The 22240-nt window shown below is 38.4% G+C and overlaps 2 protein-coding genes across 2 annotated transcripts; both read left to right on the top strand.

The window, feature by feature from the left end:
• Positions 1–1004: 1004 nt before the first annotated feature.
• LOC149403078 (uncharacterized) lies at positions 1005–1367 on the top strand. The gene has a single exon (XM_089608619.1). The coding sequence runs from the start codon at positions 1005–1007 to the stop codon at positions 1365–1367; it is 363 nt and encodes a 120-aa protein (XP_089464745.1).
• Positions 1368–17509: 16142 nt separating this feature from the next.
• On the top strand, positions 17510–20161 carry LOC149403077 (ubiquitin-conjugating enzyme E2 2). The gene is made up of 6 exons (XM_089609603.1): positions 17510–17752; positions 18252–18384; positions 18494–18519; positions 18641–18730; positions 19276–19364; positions 19833–20161. Exons 2-6 carry the CDS (start codon positions 18260–18262, stop codon positions 19959–19961), a joined length of 459 nt encoding a protein of 152 aa, XP_089465729.1. The 5' UTR covers positions 17510–17752; positions 18252–18259; the 3' UTR covers positions 19962–20161.
• Positions 20162–22240: the final 2079 nt, after the last annotated feature.

Here is a 22240-nt window from a genome sequence, read left to right as displayed (position 1 = left end):
GATGTTGTTGCAAGGGGCCGGACCAGAAGTTATGTGCAGAGCATTGTCTGTCACTTTAATTGGCTCAGCCAAAAGGTGGTATAGAAAGCTAAAGCCAAACTCCATAGGGTCCTGGAAGCAGTTATCCAGAAAATTCATGGAGCAGTTTGTCGGCTCCAGCTCGGGGAAAACTCCCAAAGAAAGGCTGCTAGCGGTGAGACAAGCCCATGACGAATCTCTAAAAGATTTTATTAATCGCTACTCGGAGCAAGCTCTTCAAGTTGACGATCTGAACGAAGACTTTAAGCTCTTCGGAATCTACTCCGGCGTCCGAACAGAATCAGAATTCTGGTGGTCACTTCAGAAGACTAGTCCAAGGGATTACAACGATTTTCTGAAGAGAGCTCAGAAGTATATCAACGCGGAGGAAGCAAGGCTGGCGGCAAGAAAAGCAAAGCCACCAAAAAGCTACCGAGAAGAGCACAGGGAACGACATTCCGAGGACAACCGCCCACCGAAGAAGAGCCGATCAGGAGCAGGACCTCTGAAGCCTTTTTTCTAGTAAGTTCGATAAATATCATAAGCTCAATGTCCCGATAGAGGAGATATTTAGTCTTACACAGGACAAAGAAGATTTCCCTAAGCCAAGACCGATCAAGAAAGATATCTCAAGGAGAGATAAAACAAAATATTGTGCTTTCCACGCGGACATCGGTCATCGTAGTGCTGACTGCTTCAACCTCAAAGAAGCTATAGAAGCTCTAATCCGAAGAGGAGCGTTGAAGAAATTCAAGGCCGAACAAGGGGATCAAGAGGAACAGAAAGGTGAGGCATATGCTGAAATCTCACTCATAGTCGGAGGACCACATGTGGGAGGAACTTCAAGGAGCGCTCAAAAGAGCTATGTAAGAGAGGCCTACGCGGGACCCCGACAAATCTTGTTTACAGCCGAGCAAAGGCCTAACAAGATAGCCAAACCTAGCTCGGAGCCTATCACCTTTACAGCAGAAGATGTTCGGTGGGTGATGTTTCTTCACAACGATCCATTGGTCATATCAGCTCTCATCGGTAACAGGAATGTACACCGAATATTGGTGGACACCGGGAGTGCTGTCGACGTGCTCTATGAAGACACGTTCAACAAGATGGGTCTTAAGCAAGATGCATTAGCTCCTACCCTTGAAAATCTCTATGGTTTCACAGGAGACTCAATCCAGCCTAAGGGAATAGTCTCGCTCCCTATAACTGTAGGAGAAAGCCCGAGAAGCAAAACCACTAACACAACATGGGAGGTGGTCCCCGGAAAATCTTCGTTCAACGCGATCATTGGCAGGCCAACCTTGCAGTCCCTTGGAGCTATCGCTTCTGTGGAATATTTGAAAAAATGAAGTTTCCTACCGAGCACGGGGTAGGTGAAGTAGTCGGTACACAGGCTATCGCAAGGAGCTGCTATGCAAATTATCTCAAAGAGAGTCAGGACAAAGATGTCCACAAAGTTATGATGATCGACTCGGACTTTGACCCACGTCTTCCGAGCCGAGAAGAAATTGGCCCAGGAGATGAAGTCGAGGAAGTCGCTCCGGATCCAAAACAACCTGAGAAGAAGCTCAAGATTGGAAAATATCTTGAATCAGGTACCAAAAGTAACTTAATTACTCTCCTATCTAATAGCTTAGATATATTTGCCTGGTCACAGTCCGACATGACGGGGATAGATCCTCAAATAGCGTGTCATAGGTTAAATATAGATCCTAAAGAAAAACCTATCAGACAAAAGAGAAGGGCTTTAAACTCCGAAAGGTATACAGCCTTAAAAGAAGAAGTAGATAAACTGATTTCTAACGGATCAATAAAAGAAACTAAATATCCAAAATGGGTAGCCAATCCTGTCATGGTCAAGAAACCTAACGGGAAATGGAGAACTTGTGTGGACTTTACAGATCTGAACAAGGCTTGCCCTAAAGATAGTTTCCCTATGCAGAGAATAGATCAGTTAGTAGACGCCACAGCAGGCCATGAAATTCTAAGCTTTATGGATGCCTACTCTGGCTATAATCAAATCCCTATGTATGGTCCCGACCAGGATCACACGGCATTCATAACTGATCGAGGGCTATACTGCTACACAGTAATGTCATTTGGGTTAAAAAATGCTGGAGCAACATATCAAAGATTAGTAAATCGAATGTTCGTTGAATTACTCGGGATTACGATGGAAGCATACATCGATGATTTGCAAGTTAAAAGCCGAAAAATAGATGAACATACGAATGATCTTAGAAGATCATTCGAACTTCTAAGGCAATATCGCATGAAACTAAATCCTCTAAAATGTACGTTTGGTGTCTCTGCAGGTAAATTCTTAGGTTTCATCGTTCATGAACGAGGCATCGAAGTGAATCCAGAGAAGATCACAGCCCTATGGAACATGAGACCACCACGAAACATCAAAGAAGTGCAAAAATTGACAGGATGCATAGCTGCATTAAGTCGTTTTATCTCAAGGTCTACCGATCGAAGCATTCACTTCTTCAATGTACTCAGAGGCTCCAAGGAATTTGAATGGACCAAGCAATGCGATGAGAGTTTCGAGTCCCTAAAGGAGCACTTGGCATGGCCTCCGACTTTAAGAAAAGTACAGGAAGGAGAGCCCCTGGAAATTTACCTAGCCGTATCGGAGCATGCAGTAAGTTTAGCGTTGATCAAGAATGAGGGAAAACACCAGGTCCCGGTTTATTATACTTCGCGGCGCCTTAACGAGGCGGAAGGAAGATACCCGGAACTCGAAAAGCTAGCTTTCGCCCTCATCACTGCTTCTCGGAAGCTAAAACACTACTTCCTCGCGCACCCGATTACAGTCCTCACCAATTTTTCGCTGCGCCAGGTGCTGCAAAAACTTGACGTGTCCGGAAGGCTAATGAAATGGTCGATTGAGCTGACACAATATGATATACGCTTCAGCCCCCGACCAGCAATCAAAGGACAGGCAGTTGTTGACTTCATTGCAGAATTCACATACAGACCAGTTGATTTCCCAATTTGGGACATGTACGTAGACGGAGCGGTCAACGAAAAGGGGTCCGGGGTCGGGATCGCGCTATCCAGCCCAGAAGGAGACAAGGTAAATTTCGCTTTAAAATTCGATTTCAATGCTTCAAACAATGAAGCTGAGTACGAAGCTATGATACATGGGCTGCAAATAGCAAAAGATTTAGAAATCAAAAAGCTCAAAGTATATTCGGATTCTCAGTTAATTGTTAATCAAATGAAATGTGAATTTCAGGCAAAAGGCGAAAAGATGTCGCTATATGCCGAGAAAGCCAGAAACCTGGCAAGCAAGTTCGAACTTTGCGAAATCACCCAAGTCCCTAGAGCCATGAACGAAGAAGCTGATGCATTAGCGAAGCTCGCCACTCAAGGATCCGACTCGGAATCAATCCCATTTATCAAGATTGGGCAACCTAGCATTGAGCAAGCTCCCCATGTGCTCCAGGTCGATCAACGAAAGTCGTGGCAAACTCCGATCAGGGAATACTTGTAGCACGGAGCTCTGCCCAAAGAGAAAAATGAGGCTAGAAGCTTGAAGTTCAGAGCTGCTCGATATTTCCTAGAAGGTCAGAATCTCTACAAAAGAGGATTTTCTCAAGCTCTACTCAAATGTCTAGACGAAGACGAAGCCGAGTACACTCTTAAAGAGATCCATGAAGGGATATGCGGAAGTCACATCGGATGCGAAGCATTGGCACAAAAGATCATCCGGCAAGGACTCTACTGGCCAACAGTAAAAGCCGATGCTCGGCGCATGACACAAAAATGCGTCAAATGTCAAAGGTTTTCTAACATCCCGAGACTTCCACTTAATCCACTCATCTCCCTCTCATGCCCGATCCCATTCGCAGAATGGGGAATAGACCTAATCGGAGCTTTGCCAACAGGCCGAGGCGGATGCAGGTACGCAATTGTAGCCATCGACTACTTTTCAAAATGGGTTGAAGCCGAGCCCTTAAATAAAATAACGGCCCATGCAATTGAGAAATTTGTATGGAAAAATATTATTACTCGGTTTGGAATACCAGTCAAAATTGTATCCGACCACGGAACTCAGTTCGACTGCGATTCCTTCAAAAGTTTTTGCGAAAAATATGGCATTAACAAGGTTTTTTCTACTCCAGTCAGACCGCAGTCCAACGGATTGGTGGAGGCAGTCAACAAAACAATAAAACACGGCTTAAAAACAAAGTTAGGCGAACAGAAGTCGGAGTGGGTGGATATGCTCCAAGAAGTTCTCTGGTCGTACAGAACCACCGAGCACTCCACAACTGGAGAAACGCCTTTCTCCCTCGCATACGGTTCCGACGCGGCCATCCCGACCGACGTCATGATATCAACAGTGAGGAGAGAAAACTACTCAACAGAGGTAAACAACGACATTCTAAAAATTAGCCTAGACCTGCTAGAAGAAAAAAGAGAAAAAGCCAGATTAAGAAATCTCGCTAACCAACTAAAGGTTACTCGGTATTTCAACAGGAAAGTCCGACCAAGATCTTTAAAAGTTGGCGACAAAGTCCTCAGAAGAGTTTTTCTCCACACCAAAATCCACCAGGAGGGAGCATTCAACGCAAACTGGGAAGGACCCTACATCATCCGAGAAGACTTCGGAAACGGGGCATACCGACTACAACAGTTGAACGGTGATATGGAGAAAAACCCCTGGAATGCTGAGCACCTTCGCCGATTCTACGTTTAAGTATTTCCTTTTTCAAACATTCAAAAAGCGGCTTGGTCGCATATGTTGTACTTACAATTTCAAAAAGCGGCTTGGTCGCAAGTGTTGTTTCCTCATATGTTTACAAAAACCTGGCCTAGTTTACAATTTCAAAAAGCGGCTTGGTCGCACGTACTTTCGATTTTCAGAAGCCAATTATCTTTTGTTTCTATGCTCGGCGTCTAATCACATAATTTTTAACATTCTTGACAAAATAAACTAGGCGGCAGGGTAATTAGCAAACAGTTGTTTAGAAAACTTAAAGGAAATATACTTAGTTATACTTTATTTTGCCAAAATTCAGAAATACTTTTTACTTTTTTCGCCAAAGTCAGAAACACAGATAAACTAACATGAATTATAGATCCGACCAAGGATCAATTGTTCAAAATCCGAACGGGTTAACAAAAATTACATAATAAAAGATCCGACCACGGATCAATTGTTCAAAACCCAAGCGGGTTAACAGAAATTAGAATGCAAAAAATAAAAATCTACTCCTGGTCGCCTTCATCCGCGTCATCACTAGCTCTTGATTCCGAATCCTCGTCGAGATCCGTAGTATCCAGAGTAGGATTCTTCGGGCCGAGGATCCGAACGGCCTCGTTTATCCCAGCGGCATAAAGATCATCGCGCATGTTGCGATAATCCTCGGAAGCCTTGTACTCTTCCACCGCAGCTAAACGAGCAGCCTCAAGATCTGCTTGGAATTTCCGCGTGAGCTCCGTAAGCTCCGATCGGGTCTTCACCGTTTCGTCCCTGGCCGCATCCCTCTCCTTGAGAAAACGATCGTTCCGTTGTCTCAATGATGTGAGCTCGGAGCCTAGTAGCCCAACAAGGCCGACCACACCAACGAAAACCTGTGGTCATCAAAAGGTAAGTTACAAAAGTTGTCAAGGAAAGAAAAGGGATACCGACTAGGTGAGTAAAACGTACCGAAACCGCGGAGTCAGTGACCTGGTTAAGCCTCTCTAAAGGCTCAGACCCGAGAACCGCTTGGACCTTCTCGGCGGGAAGATGCTCGCAAAGGAAGGTGACGATCGGATTTAGGTGGTCGGATGCAGAAGAAGGTTCAGTCAAGCTTTTCACCGCAGAAGAACTCGGAAGTTCCGAAACTTTTGAAGCAGACACGGCCGCCCGCTTACTAGCGGCCGAGGCCTTGGAAGCCTTAGTACGTTTCGGGTTAGGAGGAACCTGTTCGGGAGCGGGTCTCTTCTTCGCCATCTGTGCAATCTCTGTTAAGAAACAAAAAATAAGAACGATGAAAATTTGAACATATGCGACTTGATAAGAGACGAATAAAATGCTCACTCGAGTAGGGATAAAAATAGTATTCCTCGAGTAGGTCTGGGTCCGACAACACAAACGTCGACCGATTAGCCTCCGAAATATCAAAGATCTCTGAGTGGAGTGGTTGCTCGTCCTCGGGATACTGTGGAAGGGAACCTGAAATCAAACTTAAAACATATGAGGAAACCAGAACAAAAACCTGGCCCAGTCTATCAAATAAGAATTCTGAACCAGAGTCACACCCAGTTCCGAGAACGAAGCTCTTATAGGGCACCTTTCATAAGAGGCGTTCCCTTCAACCTAAAAGAAATAGTCCTTCCAATTTTTCTAACTGGTCGGAAGGCGAGTGATCACCTTAGACTGGTCATCATTGGCCCGAGCATAATAAGTAACCATGTTGCCCTGGAGCCGACTTAAACGAGTAATATTGCGAAAAGTCTTGTAAAGTGACGGGGCGATCATAAACTTTCGCCCATAGCACGGCCATCCCCACAAAAATCTTATACACGTTGGGGACGAGCTGGGTAGGAGAACAACTCAGGTCAGAAACAAACTGGGAATTGAGAGGATGCATCGGTAACCCTCCGATCACGTTCAAAATAGCTTTATTGAACGCTATCTTCCCGGCGGGAGGCTGATCGGCCCTCTCATGTTCCAAAGGTGCCGAGATGATAATTCCCTCTGCTATATCAAATTCCTCCCTCAGCTCTCGTATGTATTTCTCGGTAACCCGAGAAGTCCAAACCTTGGCCGAAAACTGGCCCTCTTTCCGTTCAAAAACCAAGGCCTCATCCTCTTCCTCTGGGAGATCGACCCCAAATGTCCTCCCACTCGGACCCGGAGTGCCTTGAGAATAGCCCTCTCCTCGGTCTTGCGAAAGAGAAAGGCTCGTCGTATCACGAGATTCCGACTCGCTCCCCCTCGAAGAAGCGGACGAAGACGATATCTCCAAAACCATGGTATCCCTACACGGCAGGGAAGACGAATCAAAAAACTTTTTGTCGTTATCAACCCCCTCGGACTCCGGACTGGGATACACGCATGATTCATCAAAAGCCATTACGGGGCGGTCCAATCCGATCTCTGGGACATGATACCAAACACGACTCCTGAGGAAAGGGAACGTAGACCCATCCGACAAAATAACACTGTCGGGATCAGGCTCCGATCGTCGAACGACGCGAGAGTCAAAACTCAGGTCAGGACGCGCAAGTCCTCCCATGTCCCTAAGGAAGTCGAAAACTATGATCCCTAAAGTCCGAATGGTCTGAATACGAGAAGTAAAGGAAAATACTGATCACCGAATAAAGATTTCAAAACAAAGGAACGTATCGGATTAATGATGAAGAAACCTTACCCGCGAGTTTGAAGATCGGAAGATCCGAGCAAAAAACGAGAGAGCTGAAAGCACAGTCTGAATAGGCAGATCAAGCCGAGAACGCTCCGAGAGTAAAATTTAGAAGAAAAAGCATAATGAAGTCAAATGTTGAGAAAATGCTTTATATTAAGACCACACGAACGGCAAGGATTAAGCTTGTCCAAGAAGCCAAACACATCTGACCGTCGAAACGAAAAGACGCGACGATTCGGCAATGCCAGAGACAAACGACGTCGTACGATGTCCTGCAAAAAAGAAAAGAATATAGAATCCTACTCGGATCGTCCCGAGACAAATAAGCAAAGATGAACACGGTCATCAATTAAACCGAAATAGTTCCTTACCATTTTTGCTAATAATACTAAGAAACTGGAGGGCAGCTGTTACGGGATAAATTAGTCAGACACCGAGCAGGATAGTCGGACTCCCGAGCAGCGAGAAGAATCCAGCACCGAGCTCAGGTTAAGTAAACTCAAGGGCCATCCATTGAAAAGGAACGAACCGTTCATAAGTCAAGAACGAAACTCACTGATCAGAACTTCGGAGAGAAGAGAAGAACGTGAGTCAAAGACTAGTCAAAACCAAAAGAAAACATGTTTCAAACCCTAAAACGCTCACCTTGACGGTTCAGGAACCATACGAAGAGTAATAACCGTCCATCTCAGCGAGAGGGAAGAGGCAGTTACCCAAAACCGTCCAGAACGTGGGATTGATCACCCCACGTTCCCCAGAATAACCGTCAGAGACACGACCAAGAGGCTACACCAGACGAGTATAAATAGAAGCTGCGGCACAGAACTAAAGGAGAGTTTTTGGACTTACACATTTTCATTTAGAACCTCTAGAAAACATTGCTCTCTTGTATTAGATTCGTCTGTATAAAGAGAAAGCCTTACTTAAATTATCTCTGTACTCGGAGTCACTGTACTCGGAGTCTGTGTATTTTCGTGAGATATTGTTGTACTAATTTTACAGGTCAACATAGTATTTTATAACAAAGGCACTGTAGTGTAGTTTAGTAGTCCAATTGAAACTATAAAATTTAAAAATAGTCATTGTTTTAGAAATTTTTGGTTAGTAGCTATGCGTTCAAATTTGTTGTTTTTCTTTCTAATTATACTCTTGAAATAAACCAAATAAAATCTCACTTAAATTTTAGTGAATTATTTGAAAAAATACGCAGTGAATGACATGTGTTAATGCTCTCAAAAATCAAGAAAAAAACTTCACGCACACCAACTTCTTAATTTTCAAAACTGGAAAATAAAAATACAAAAACACTGTCTTCATTACTCTGAAACAAAAATGCATGTTAATTTTCATTTATTAACATAAATTTACAGTAATGAACAAGTAAAAAAATTGGAAATATCTGATAATTAGACATAATTCCATTACACATGTCAAAAATCCATTTTAATTTCCATTTATTAACGAAAATTTACAGACGAAGAGCTCGTTGGATAACGTGAGACTGGGCATGAGACCGTGCTTCTTGAACCAGAAGATCGCGCATAAGCTTTCAGAGAATAAGATCCCTTCGACGCACGCAAACGTAACGATTCTCTCGGCGGAGGAGTCGGTGGGCTTGTGGATCCACCAGAGAGCTAACTACGCCTTCGAGGCGACGCAACGGACGGTCTCGACGGCGCGGAAGAGGTCTCGCCTCTTCCAGGTGCTTCCGTGACTCCGCTTGCCGACGAAGTACTCCGCCGCACCCTCGAGCCCAAATCTGGCCAAGGAGATGAAGGGCTAGGAAATCAATGACGACGATTGACAAGTCAGTGACGATGGTGGGAATTGACGAAAACGATTAGTCCACTCAATGGAGTAAATGCTCGCACATTTTTTCGGGCCGTACATCTCAAACTCAACCGTTCAATCTTGTCCTCGTTTACGCCAAACTTACCACCACATCAACAATTGGCCTTACTGCTACGTTGCAGGTTTCTTTCATAAATAAATAATAAAAAAAACTAAGTAGCCCATATCTGGTCCAGTGGGGTGGCTGTGGAGAGAGGGAGAGGTTTAAAAAAGAGAGCGAGGATTTTTTTTTTTTTTTTAAGGCAGCTTTGCTGCAGTGGGGATTGAACACACGACCTCCACACAGGAGGTGGTGTGGAATTACCACTAGGCTATCCTAGGTACCACAAGAGAGCGAGGAATAAATGCAACAATTATTTAGAGTAACTAACTCCTATTAAAAAAAAAATTATCAACTATCATACTAAAAGAAGTTGACAAAAAAAAGGGCAGAATAGACATTCCAAAATTCAGAGTGAAAGACCACCTCATCAATTTTGCTATTTGTTTAAAAATTTGTAAACTTTGACTATATTGAAATTTTATAGTTTGACGTGACCTACTCAAACAAACATGAAACGTATGCTTGCGTATTCGTCCATAGGTCAAATTGGATATGTAATTATTGGAATAATTGTTGGAGACTCAAATGGTGGATAGATAGTGCTAAAACTCTTATAACAATTGAACTGTATGACCGCCACTCTTTTTTTATCCTTTTATAATATTTTTATCGTATTTTACAAACCTTATTTTTAATGATCTTTTATTTTATTTTACATATTTATTATTGTCTTCTAACTTATATTTTTCCCTAATCTTTCTACCATTTAATTTTTCCATGACATGAAACATAATTATTTGTAACATGATGCAAACACAACATATACTGAAATCTATTTTTAAATAATTGGATATATTATATGAAAGAGAAAGAACATGTATGTGTTAGGAATATTGCCCACTAGAAGATGATGATTACTAAATAAGATAAGAAGTTACTTTTTTAGCATCATATGATTAGTGGCTTGAGGTCTGATAACATTCAAAATCAATAACAACTATCATCCATAGTCTCTGTATCAAACTGAATCGCATGTTGGGCATCCGAGATCGGGCGGTGAGCTAAAACTTGGTCGATGACTGATATGTGCCTGGAAAGCCTTATCTAAAGTCATATGTGTGGAACACAAGTGAAGGTTGATCACTTAGTGTTAGCATTCTGCACTTGTGGTAAGTGTACGACCCAGACAGACCTTGCATGTAGATGTGTCGTTTAAGGACCGTTACGACACACTAGCCAGGATCACAAATGATGGTCACAGTGACGCTTGATCTTAATCCTGAAGTGATCATGGACTTCTAGATCATGTTACCGGGTTCTTTGATTCATCACGTTAAAGGCCAAAGAAGGTTGAATAAATGGATGTTTTGAGAACTCGGGATATGATCCTAGAAGGGAAGTGTTTTACAGATACGGAATCCAGCCTTCCTAAAAGAAGGTTAATGTTCTCTCACCTAAGGGTTAATTCCATAACCGATTGATTGTGCACACTTCCGAAGTTGGCTTACGTTCGGTTGAATATTTCGCTGGGGAAGCAGCGATGCTTAGGGCTTATATGTAACGAGAAAGGTATAACGGAACAAATAGACCTATCTCGATACGGGAAGAACCTGGAGGGTCATGATCACGTACTGACTAAATCAGTGGACACTCGTCACGATGAGTAAATATAATTCTAGTATTAAAGAAGAGTGCAGTCTTAGCTTACACGGTGGAGTATTGACTAAGATTAGACAAATCGATCGAAAAAGCGAAAGGACTATTTCGTCTTTTTGATCGGATTTTTTAAGCTTCAACTACTAGGTCCATCGTCCCCAACTCGACTTCGATAAGACGAATAGGAACTTTCTAATAATAATGTTTTTATTATTATAATCTCACATGTTGTAATATGATTAGTAGCATACATTCGAAAATTTGTTTATTTGTCGAATTAACTATTTATAGTGGAATTAATTATTTGTTGTTGGATCAAGTAAATAATTAATTGAATTTTGAGTTGGGCCTTATGGACATTGCAAAATTAGAAATTCCTTGGCCCATGAAGAAGCAATTAATTTGTCCATACCCACAGTGGGTATATTGGAAAAACGCTCAAAAATGAAATCATTTGCTCATGGATACATAAAATTCGAAATACCCATAGTGGGTATATTGGGAAAGCGCCCAATTTTTCTCTTTGATGATTTAAATAAAGAGATAATAATATTTAAAAAGAAATAAGATATTTACCTTTATTCTCTCTCTATTTAAATTCCTAATATCTAGGAGATAATATTATATTTGATATTATCTCACTATTTAAAATGGAATAAGATATTGCCTTTTTAAATAGATTCCTTATTTAAAAGAAGATATTATGGATAATATATCCTAGATTATGATCTGAGGGTTAAGAGAGAAAGTATGAATTTAAATAAAGATCTAACGGTTGATCTTTGATTGGAGACTAGGGTTTCCTAAAAGCTCTCCACTCTACCACTATAAATAGGGGATCTAGGGTTGAACAAAAATCATCCAAAAAATAGAGGAAAAATTTGTCCAACCTACCCTAGGGATGGTCGAAATGTTTGCTTCATCCATTCCCCTCAGAATTCAGTGATTTCATTCCCATAAACACGGTGCGATCTGAATATGATATTCGAGATCGTAGTGAGATAGAGAAAGTTTCCCACTCATATGTCCTATTTGTGTCGGAGATTACGTTTCGGAAGACTTTGGTGTTCTCACATCGAGTCCTTGAAGGAGGAGTTCCAGATCTGATCGTGTGGAGGTTTGTACATTCAAGACGAAGACGGATTGTGAAAGCTTTCGGTTTGTGAGCCAAAAACTGTAAGTTTTCTTAAACTCGTCTTTTATATGATATGGTTGCTTGATGAAGTAATTTCTTATGATTAATTAATTAAGTAATCTAGATCTTGTTTCATAACCATATTAATAATTAGCTCTTGTTATCGTAATTATTATTTTCCGCATTTAATTGGTTATTTAAAGTGCGATAATCACCAACAATATGTATACATATATTAAAATTTTAATATATCCTTATATTTATACATTGTTGTGATATTTTCGTACGCAAGTACACGTAATCACTTAAGTAGTAAATCGTAAGTACGAGTCGATCCCACGAGAACTATGCTTAACCGAAAATCAAACGAGCTAGCAACAAATTGAACTCAAGTAAACGATGATAATTATTAACTAATTTTGCATAAAATAAATAAAACTAGAAATAAGCACGGGTGAATGGATGAGTAGAAGGTTAGGGCAATGTCTTCGCAAAACTCTCCTATGGTCAGGATTCTTAGAACTACGCACGGTTTTTGGTTCAACTCTCTTCACTAATCACATTCACGTAATATTATTGCTAAATCTCTCTCGAACATCTAACAACCTATGTCAATACCGGGTTTTCATCTCTCGATCTCAAACCCTAAAAATAAGACAAGCATTACAATCAAAAGTGTTCACATGACTCCATAACAGCCTAACTATCTCTAGCTTAGGAATGTACTAGGGTGAACTAATTATTATGCACGATTATCTAATTATCTCTCGAGCAACTAAACAATCCTAAAAATCATGAACGTGGTAGCTAATCTCATATAACCACTAAGCACGGAATTAATTCAAGCGATAGAGAAGGTGAACAGAAAAATATTTCAATTAAATAATTATGAATCCACAACCATATTCAAGGAAAGCTAAGCTATCACCCTTAAGGGGTTCAGTTCATGGCGATGAGAGTTACAGAAACATAAAATAAGTAAACAAACTAAAAAAAACATATCAAAATAAAACATAAATAAAAGGGAGTTCCAAGGAATAAGATTAGAAAGAAAAACACTGAATCGCGGTTGTTAGTCGTCGACGAGCGGTGGTCTTCTTCTCCGGTTGTCTCTTCTCTCCCAACTAGCCAAACAACTAATGAAAACCTAAAATAAAACCAAACTTATGTAAATGAATGTTTTGAGGTTATAAGGGCCCTTTAAATAGGCTTAGGCGTGCTTTTTTTTTTCCGAAGCAATATGAGCGTTTGGATGAGATCCAAAAGTTCAAAAACACTTAAAAATCGAATTTCCTGAAAAGCTCATAGCCCATGGATAAAGAAAAACCGTTTCATACGAAAAACAACGTTTTTGGGCCGCATAAAAACTGGACAGCTGCGCAGTGATTTTGAATAGGTCATAACTTCCTGCTCCGATGTCCGATTTTCGTAAATAAACATGCGTTGGAATGCTAAAAGAAATCTCTATCCAAATTGGAATTGGATCATCCAAAATATTCAATTAAAACTCTCAAAATCTTACAGAAGATGACGTCGTGTTTCTTGTTTGGCTCTAAATTGCCCAAACGTGTCTGAAACGTCTTGAATTGCTCGGATTACATCTTTAACACCAAAATACTCCCTCAAACCTGAAAATCACTCACAAACACATTAAACACACTAAAATTTACTCGAGAACGCGCGAAATTCAAGATGAAAAATAGGAGTTTAACGCCTATAAAACCCACCTATCATACATCTATTAACTGAAATAAAAGAATTGTATTAGCTTTTCATAAAATTTGAAAAAAATAGCTTTTCATACATTTGAAAAAAATAGCTTTTCATTACATATATTGTATAATATTTAAGTCATTATTATTTTTATTAATATTATTATTATTATAAGCTTTCAAATAAATTTGAATACGAGTATTTTATCTTTTATTAATCCGTAGCAACGCACAAGAACACAAACTCGTTATTACTAAAATATAGTGTTTTCATTCACTACTTACTCCCATAGTCGATCGAAATTTCCTAGGGTACTGCCCTTCCAATTTGCTTCCCCTAGTCAACCAAATTGTTCTTAATGTTAAAAAGGCAGGGCCGGCCAGACCAGTCTCTTTTTTTTTAAGCCCGAGAGAATTTTGAGTATGAGCTCGTCCCAAACCCTTTTATTGAATGGGCGGGCTGGGCCAGAGACTGAACCCTCGACCCCCAGGCTTGAAAAAGGTTTAAATTGGACCTCAAAAAGCCCAAACTAGAATCCTTAAAAAAAACAATAAATATATCTTTTGTAATTCAAAAAATAAATTTTTTAATCAAAACAACAAAAATTTTGTTAAAAAACTTATATCATTAATGATAAAATTAATTTATGTCAAAAACACTTATTTTAGATATATAATGTTTTAACAAAAATAAAATATTAATTTATTTAAAAATGATTTGGCCAAAACCGGGCCTAATTAGGGCCCGGGTTGGGCATGGGTTGTGTTTTTTTTAGGATACGGACCGGGCCGAGCTTAAGGACCTATACTCTAGGCCCGGCCCAGTCCAACCCGACCCTTTTGAAACGGACCAGCCCATCTCATAACCTCTTAAAAAAAGAGCCGACCGGTTAACCTAAAGGTGGCCCGTCCCAATTGACAGCACTACCTGGACAACCAGTGGCGATATATTCAGGAGCGGCATAGCTTGAGTCCCCATGGCCTGTGTCAAGACATGGGTTATGTCCGGTTAGGCCTGCCTTTTCCAAATCAAAATAGAGAGTTTCGAGTTAAAATCTTAAAATATTGACCGACGTTAAAAATGAGACACAAGCGTGGAAAGTAACAAAATTCACGGGCCTTGAAATCTTGGTATATGACTTGTGATTTCATGTCGTGAAGGAAAGTAAGGCCTTACAAAAGTGGCTGCAAACCAAAAAAAAAAAGTCAAAACATGAGTTCACTTTTCTTGTAAAATATAGTGCTTTCAGTTCACTACTTACTTCTATAGTCAATCGAAATTTTAGAGGGTACTGCCTCTCCAATTTCGTGTCCATTACTTGGAAAAGCTTGCGCTTGTCGCTTATGTATGCCTTCCCCTAGTCAACCAAGTTTTTCTCGATGTTAAAATGGTCGGACCATAGGACCTTTAGCCCAACCCAAGACTAAACCCTCGACCCTTGGAGCCGAGGGCCGATCCCGAGCCTGGGCTTGAAAATGGTCTAAACTGGGAGCCCAAACTAGAATCCTTAAAAAAAATAATAAATCATTTTTTTGTAATTCAAACAAATACACTTTTAATCAAAACAACCAAACTTTTATTAAAGTAATGATATTATTAATAATAAATTTTAATTTCTGTGTCAAAAACACTTATTTTACATAAAATAAAATATTTTTTATTTAAAAATGATTTGGTCCGAAGCGGACCTAATTAGGGCAAGGGCTGATAGAGGTTGGGCATTTTTGAGGATCCAAACTGGGCTTATGGACCTATACTCTAGGCCCGGCATAGGCCCTCCAACGGACCCGGTTCGACCCGACCTTTTTTTGAAAAGGGCCAGACCAGCCTAAAACCTCTTAAAAATAGGGTCGGGCTGGTTAACACACGGGCGGGTTGGCCCAATTGACAGTATTACCTAGACAACAAGTGGCGATATATTCAAGAGAGGCGTCGCCTTGAGTCCTCCTGACCTGTGTCGAGACGTGTGTTATGTCCGGTCGGGCCCGCCTTTGCCAAACCGAAGTCAGAGAGCTTCGAGTTAAAGTCTTAATTAAATACTGATTGACGTAGGAAACGAGACACGAGTGTGGAAAGTAACAAAATTCACGGGGGCTTTGTTCAACATATTGCATCAAAAAGAATGTTCGAAGCCTTGAATCCTTATATAGGACTTGTGATTTCGTATCGTGAAGGAATTAAGCCCTCTCGTGATTGCCACTTTCATCCTCGCTGACCACTTTACAGTGTACTTAATTAGTAAAATATAGTGTGTTCAACAAAAATTAGAACATAAGTATACTTAATTAGTAAAATATAGTGTTTTCAATTCACTATTTACTAGTCAATCAAAATTTCTTAGGGTACTGCCCCTCCAATTTCGTGTCCATTCTCTGAAAAAGCTTGCGCTTGCCGTTCATGTATGGCTTCCCTCCCGATCTCCACTTTCGTCTTGTCAACGGCTCGCCTCCCAGACGGAATTCTACATGTTTTGCCATGAGACGGCCTGTTTTGTGAAAAAAAATATATATCTATTAAAAGTGAGTGAATTTGAGGGTCCTTATTAAATGATATAATATTAACAACAAAAAGATGTTGGCCAGAGTTTAAAAGAAAATCAATGTTTGGCCTATCACGGAGAAAAATGAAATGTAAGAAGAATAAGAATAATAACGACCTCATTGCCACTTTCCTAGTATTTTCGCAAAATATAACAATTTAGAAATTTTAGTATAAGCTAATATTTCCCAACTACAAAGAAAAAGAAAAAGAAAATATTAAATGAATTCTTTTGTTGAATTAATATTTCTAAAAGTTGCTGATTTAGTGCCTGGACATAAAAAAGTAAAATTGATAATGCTTTTTAAAAAAAAAAAAAATATATATATATATATATATATATATATATATATATATATATATATATATATATATATACACACACACAGATAAGACTATGTAAATATAATGTGGTATTCCCTATATATAACAAGCGATAGGTCTCGGCGTTGCCTATGAGGCTTGATAAATTTTAATTTAGATAATAATATGAACGATTTGCAATTGTTGGTTGTCGTTTGTCATAGGTAAAAGTTAACATTTTTTTTACCATTTTTTAATATATATTTAAACCATTTTAATTAAATAATAACTCAGATATAAAAAAAATTAGAAATACTAAGTTGTAATTATGAACACAAAATTTTTTTAGCAACACAAAAATTATGATTAACCAACATCATTACTTATATGTTCATTAGTTTTCAATAATTGTACTGATCATAAATAATTTGAATTATAAAACTATTAATCGGCTAATAATTATTATTGTTTTAAAGTTAGTTTAGAGAATTTTCATTTTTAAAGTGATTTCTGGAATTTTCGTTTTTTAAAGTTGTTTTTGAAATTTTGTTATACGGTTATTTATGTAATTTTAAAACTTAAATAGGTATTTTTAGAAATTTTAAGGAAAAATGGGTTACTGTAGTATGAACAAATTGAGGGTTTTGCTTTATATATATAATATAATAATGTGGTATTTATTGATTTCATACCAGGAGCAGTACTGATCCTACTTTAGTAACTTTTAATTCTAATCAAACTCCTGATAGCAAATTATAAATTCCGAGTAATATTCGCTGTATATTAACTTATTAAGAAGCCAGTCTCTCTGACTAGAGTAGAGGCCGCCAAAAAATATCTTTCCCATGCGTATTATTATTATTAGCATTCCACAAATACATGTATACATTCTTAATCTTAAGATTCTTAACCTAAAAAAAGAACTTTATTTTATTTCTCTCTCTCTCTCTCTCTCTTCGATCAGTTCACAGCGTTTGTCCTTATCTGAACTTCTGAACTCTCTTGGACACATTCCGTTGCTTCAATCTCTGATCAAAGCTTAGGAACACTTTCTTTTTAGTTGGTCTTTTCTTAACTTCGAACCTGATTTTCGGAAACCGAAGCTGGACTCACCGCCTTTGATTTCAGGTAAAGTTTGTGGTTTGAATTGAATTTTTTTTTTTTTTTTTATCATTGTTTCTTTGCTAATCGTAGTTCGATCGATCGCTTTTGGTCTGGTTTGTTGCAATTCGATGGCGCGAGAAACGAAACCCTAGTAATTTAGGGGATTTGTGTTTAGGATGTCAGCAGATCTAAGGTTTATGTTTTTATTGGCGATGAATTTGAGGCAAATCTAATTTGTATTCGGTTTTTTTATTTATGAATTGAATCATATCTCTTCGTTGATATTCAATCTCATAGACCTGTTTTTTCGGTAGATGTAAACCATTAGATATAAACCAATCTCACTTGAGTATGAAGTTCTGTGATTTCTATGTTTTTTTTCTTTTTTATTGAAGGCTTATAATCAAATATTTTAGTATCCTAATTTTGTGTTCGATAACCAAAAAAAAAAAGAACACGGCTCTGCTGAAATTCTGTATTGGGATACTGAGTTTTTTTTTTTTTTTTTTTTGGGTATGTAAAGCGGTGAGAATGTCGACTCCGGCGAGGAAGAGGCTTATGAGGGATTTCAAGAGGTTGCAACAAGATCCTCCGGCTGGTATCAGCGGAGCTCCTCAAGACAACAATATAATGCTATGGAATGCTGTTATATTCGGGTTTGTTTCTGAAATAACATCGATCATATATGGCTTTATTTTATCCATTTACGTAATGATGATTTTTCCGTTGAAGTTTCGTTAAACTCATGTATTGCTTTGATTACAGGCCCGATGACACCCCGTGGGATGGAGGTAAAAGCCCGATTCTCGTACCAGCCACGATTTAAAGAAGAAAATCATATATCTCGTTTGTATTACAGAATGTTCTATTGTAATGACTCAACTTACAAGTTTATGTCTTTGGATTGTGTAGGTACGTTTAAGTTGACGCTTCAGTGTTCAGAGGATTATCCGAATAAGCCGCCAGTCGTGCGCTTTGTTTCCCGAATGTTTCATCCCAATAGTAAGTTAGACAGATAATCTCTTTTTGTCTCTACAACTGTTGTTTTATGCGTGCTTGTTCAAAACCATGTTCTCGTTTTGTTCACTGTTTGTTGACTATTGCTATTGTATTTATTAATATATAGCTCCCTGGATTTTTAACCTGAGACTCGCGTGCTCTCTTCTTTGCTTGTCTTGCTCTCATGTTTTTAGTTTCTGTTGATTGCGCCTTGTAGTTTACTTGATATATCCGTTTGCATTGTCTTCAGTCCCGGTTGATTTAACTATTAGGTATAAAAATCGAAGTTGCCATATAGTTTACTTGGTATAATTCATGTCAGCCTTAAGCTCACGAAAACTGATTTACTAGAGTAATCTTAGTATTAGCACTTTGAGAGTTAATTTATAGTCTTATCCCAAAGAAAGGTGGGGATTAGAGGAGGACTGGTTAAAACATTGTAGAACCTACCTATGAAACATGTTTGTTTAAAATTTATTATTCTTTTTTATAATCTACTCCCGTTCCTAATTCTTCTTCTTAATTTTGTTTTTCTTTTCTTTTTTCAGTTTATGCAGATGGAAGCATCTGTTTGGATATTTTACAAAATCAGTGGAGCCCTATTTATGATGTCGCGGCTATACTGACCTCTATCCAGGTATGATTATCGTTTTCATCTATAGTTTCGCTTTCTTTGACTATTCGATCTTTGTGAATATGATCCAACTATTTCCAATTTATCATTACGCCTATTATGGGTTGACTGGTTTTAGGAACTCCTACAAAAGTAGTAACTATTGCTCTTATATATATTACGCTCATGGATTTGACCTGCGTAGCCACCATATTAGAGTGACTCTGTGAAGCTACTTTTTCACTCTCAAGACTCACCAACTCAGGAAATACTTGCTCACTAGATAGTCTCTTTGCTGAGTTTCATTGTTCTTTAGTAAATATGCTGAGTTTCATCAACCCTCTTGTTCTCGGAGATAAAATGGGCAACCATTTATGTTCCTCTCTTGCGAATCCCATGTGCACAGTGTCCTATATTTGTTTTTCTGATTTGTCCTTGTATTAGGCCAAGCCAGAGATCTTATGCATTATTCTTTCTTGTTTTCTATTGCAGTCTCTGCTGTGTGACCCGAACCCGAATTCGCCTGCAAACTCAGAAGCGGCTCGGATGTTCACGGAGAACAAGCGCGAGTACAACAGGAGAGTCCGCGAAATCGTTGAGCAGAGTTGGACCGCCGATTAATTGATCTTACCGACATGAAGATTTAAGTCTGTAATGCCATGTTCAAATTACATTTGAAACTCTTGAATACCATTTTGCTGCAAACTCTCAACTAACTCTCTTGCATTATGTGAAATGTTTGCTTATTTGCCCTGTCTTATCTATCAGCAAAATATTTATGTTTAATAGTTTATATAAAGTAAAAAGTTTGCTCTTCTTTATTTTTCTGCTAATTTGGACAAATTTTCCCTTAGTTTTAAGTAGTAACGGTAAACTTTGAACTTTTTTCTTCTTTCAATTCTCATCCTCGAGGTTTTATTGTGTTAAGAAATAGGACATCCGTTTAATTTTTCGTATTTCATTATAAAACTTCCCATGTTTCTTAAACTTATAAAGTTATAATTAGTCACTGAACTTTAATTATTCTATACTTTTGTCCCTAAAGGTATTTGTAATTATTGGACTTTGACTTATGCTACAAATTTGAGTGAAATAGACGAATTAAAAGTTTTAAGGATATTAGATAAAGAGGAAATGATGGCAAAAGTCCCTTAAGTTTTAGGAAACAGTTAGCATAATCTCTAATCTTGAAATTTTCACATTTTGTTGGTCTCTACTGTTATATTACGTTAAATTCTTAACGGAATCAACATTTAAACAATTTTTTTTTGTAAAATCAATAAAAAATAAATCATTAAACACTTAAAACAATGAAAATAAAAACTAAATGTATATACACAAAAACTAAACAATGAAATAACGACTAAGCTGCATCCCTCTTTGTGGCAAACCTACACATTAGCCAAAATCTGATCTTGGCTAAATATTTTCCCTAGAAACCAACCAAATCCTCGATATTTTTTTTCTCCCAGACAGAGAAGAGCATGTACAGATAAACAATCATAATAGTATTATATTACCAAGAATAGTGGTTCGGATATGAAACAAAGACACGAGCTTTTTCCATATCTGTCCCAATCTAACAAAAGATTCTTTTTTCACACATAAAAAAAGAAGCTAAATCAAAACCTCAAATGTAGTTTTCTCGGCCAAATGCAGAGTCGTGTGTTCTCATCCGAAATTTCCAGGCAACAAAACAGAAATAGTGCGCGCATAGAAAATCGGAGAGTACCTCTCGGCGATGGCTGAGAAGACAAGGAAGAAGAGCTGTTCGGAGGAGTGGATTGCTGGTTCAAATACTCGCCCTGACGGCACTTCACAGCGAGCCTGTTCCTTGAGAAATTCGGCGTCGGAGAGAAGCGAGAGACATTGATGAAGCCGAACTCGGTGGACTTGTTGAAGAAATGTACAGGGTATAAGTTAGGGTTTTGAGCTGTGAGCGAAGAGGAAGAAGATAACGACTGTGTCATTATTCATTTTTTAACAGGGAGGGATGGCTTCAACGTAATTTCGTGTATATACGTTTAGTTTTTATTTTCATTGTTTTAAGTGTTTAATGATTTATTTTACAAAAAAATGTTTAAATGTTGATTCCGTTAAGAATTTAACGTATTATAGCAGTAGGGACCAACAGAATGTGAAATTTTCAAGATTAGGGATTTTTACCGTTCAAAATAAAGAATATGGATTATGTTAGCTGTTTCCTAAAACTTAAGGGACTTTTGCCGCCATTTTCTATTAGATAATAACAAGTTTAAGGATAAAATTGTTTACATTCTAAAAGTTAGGGCCTTTTATGTTAATTGTCTGTTTTTTCATCTGCTTTTGAGTTTTGGACAGACCCATTTTGGTTTCTGGCATATGCCGGTAGTCTATAGGCAACAAAAATATTTTTTTTTCATTCGTATGTTTAATATAATATTTGTTTAAAAAAAGATCAGATTTATTACACAAATTTCCTCGTAAACGTTTACTTCTAACTTTTAATTTGTCACTCATCCGCTCCTTCCGTAAAATATTTAACAGAATCCGGACAAAAATTGAGGATTAAATAGTAAAATTCCTCCTAACTCTTATGCGATTCATAAAGTGCCCCGCGATCTTTAATTTTTCTTCTTCTTTCTTTTTTGCTCTTGATAAAAAAAAATTTATAGTTTTTTTTCTTCTATTTTTCATCCACTATGTCTTGATCTTCGGGGAGTATTTAGGTAAACCAAATTGAAGAAATGTATCCAATTACAATATCACTATCGAGATAAACCAAATTGAAGGTAAATAGAAATTGTATTTCCAAATTAGAGAGAAACCCATTACAATGTCACAAAAAAAGAATATTAATTTGAACACTACACCGATAAATGATGAAGGAACCAAGAGAAATGAGAAGCAAAAAAGTCAGA

The sequence above is a fragment of the Urtica dioica genome, chromosome 3, assembly GCF_054948205.1.
Source record: "Urtica dioica subsp. dioica isolate 48M chromosome 3, U.dioica_male_clone48M_v1_H2, whole genome shotgun sequence".
NCBI classification, from domain to species: domain Eukaryota; kingdom Viridiplantae; phylum Streptophyta; class Magnoliopsida; order Rosales; family Urticaceae; genus Urtica; species Urtica dioica.
This window is presented reverse-complemented; position numbering and strand designations above follow the sequence as displayed.

What these genes read in the sequence shown, in the direction of transcription:
- LOC149403077 (XM_089609603.1), top strand. Translation starts at nt 18,260, where the DNA reads ATGTCGACTCCGGCGAGGAAGAGGCTTATGAGGGATTTCAAGAGGTTG. An exon ending in TGGAATGCTGTTATATTCGG is followed by an intron (nt 18,385 to 18,493) that starts GTTTGTTTCTGA and finishes CTTTGATTACAG; the next exon opens with GCCCGATGACACCCCGTGGG. An exon ending in CCGAATGTTTCATCCCAATA is followed by an intron (nt 18,731 to 19,275) that starts GTAAGTTAGACA and finishes TTCTTTTTTCAG; the next exon opens with TTTATGCAGATGGAAGCATC.
- LOC149403078 (XM_089608619.1), top strand. Translation starts at nt 1,005, where the DNA reads ATGTTTCTTCACAACGATCCATTGGTCATATCAGCTCTCATCGGTAAC.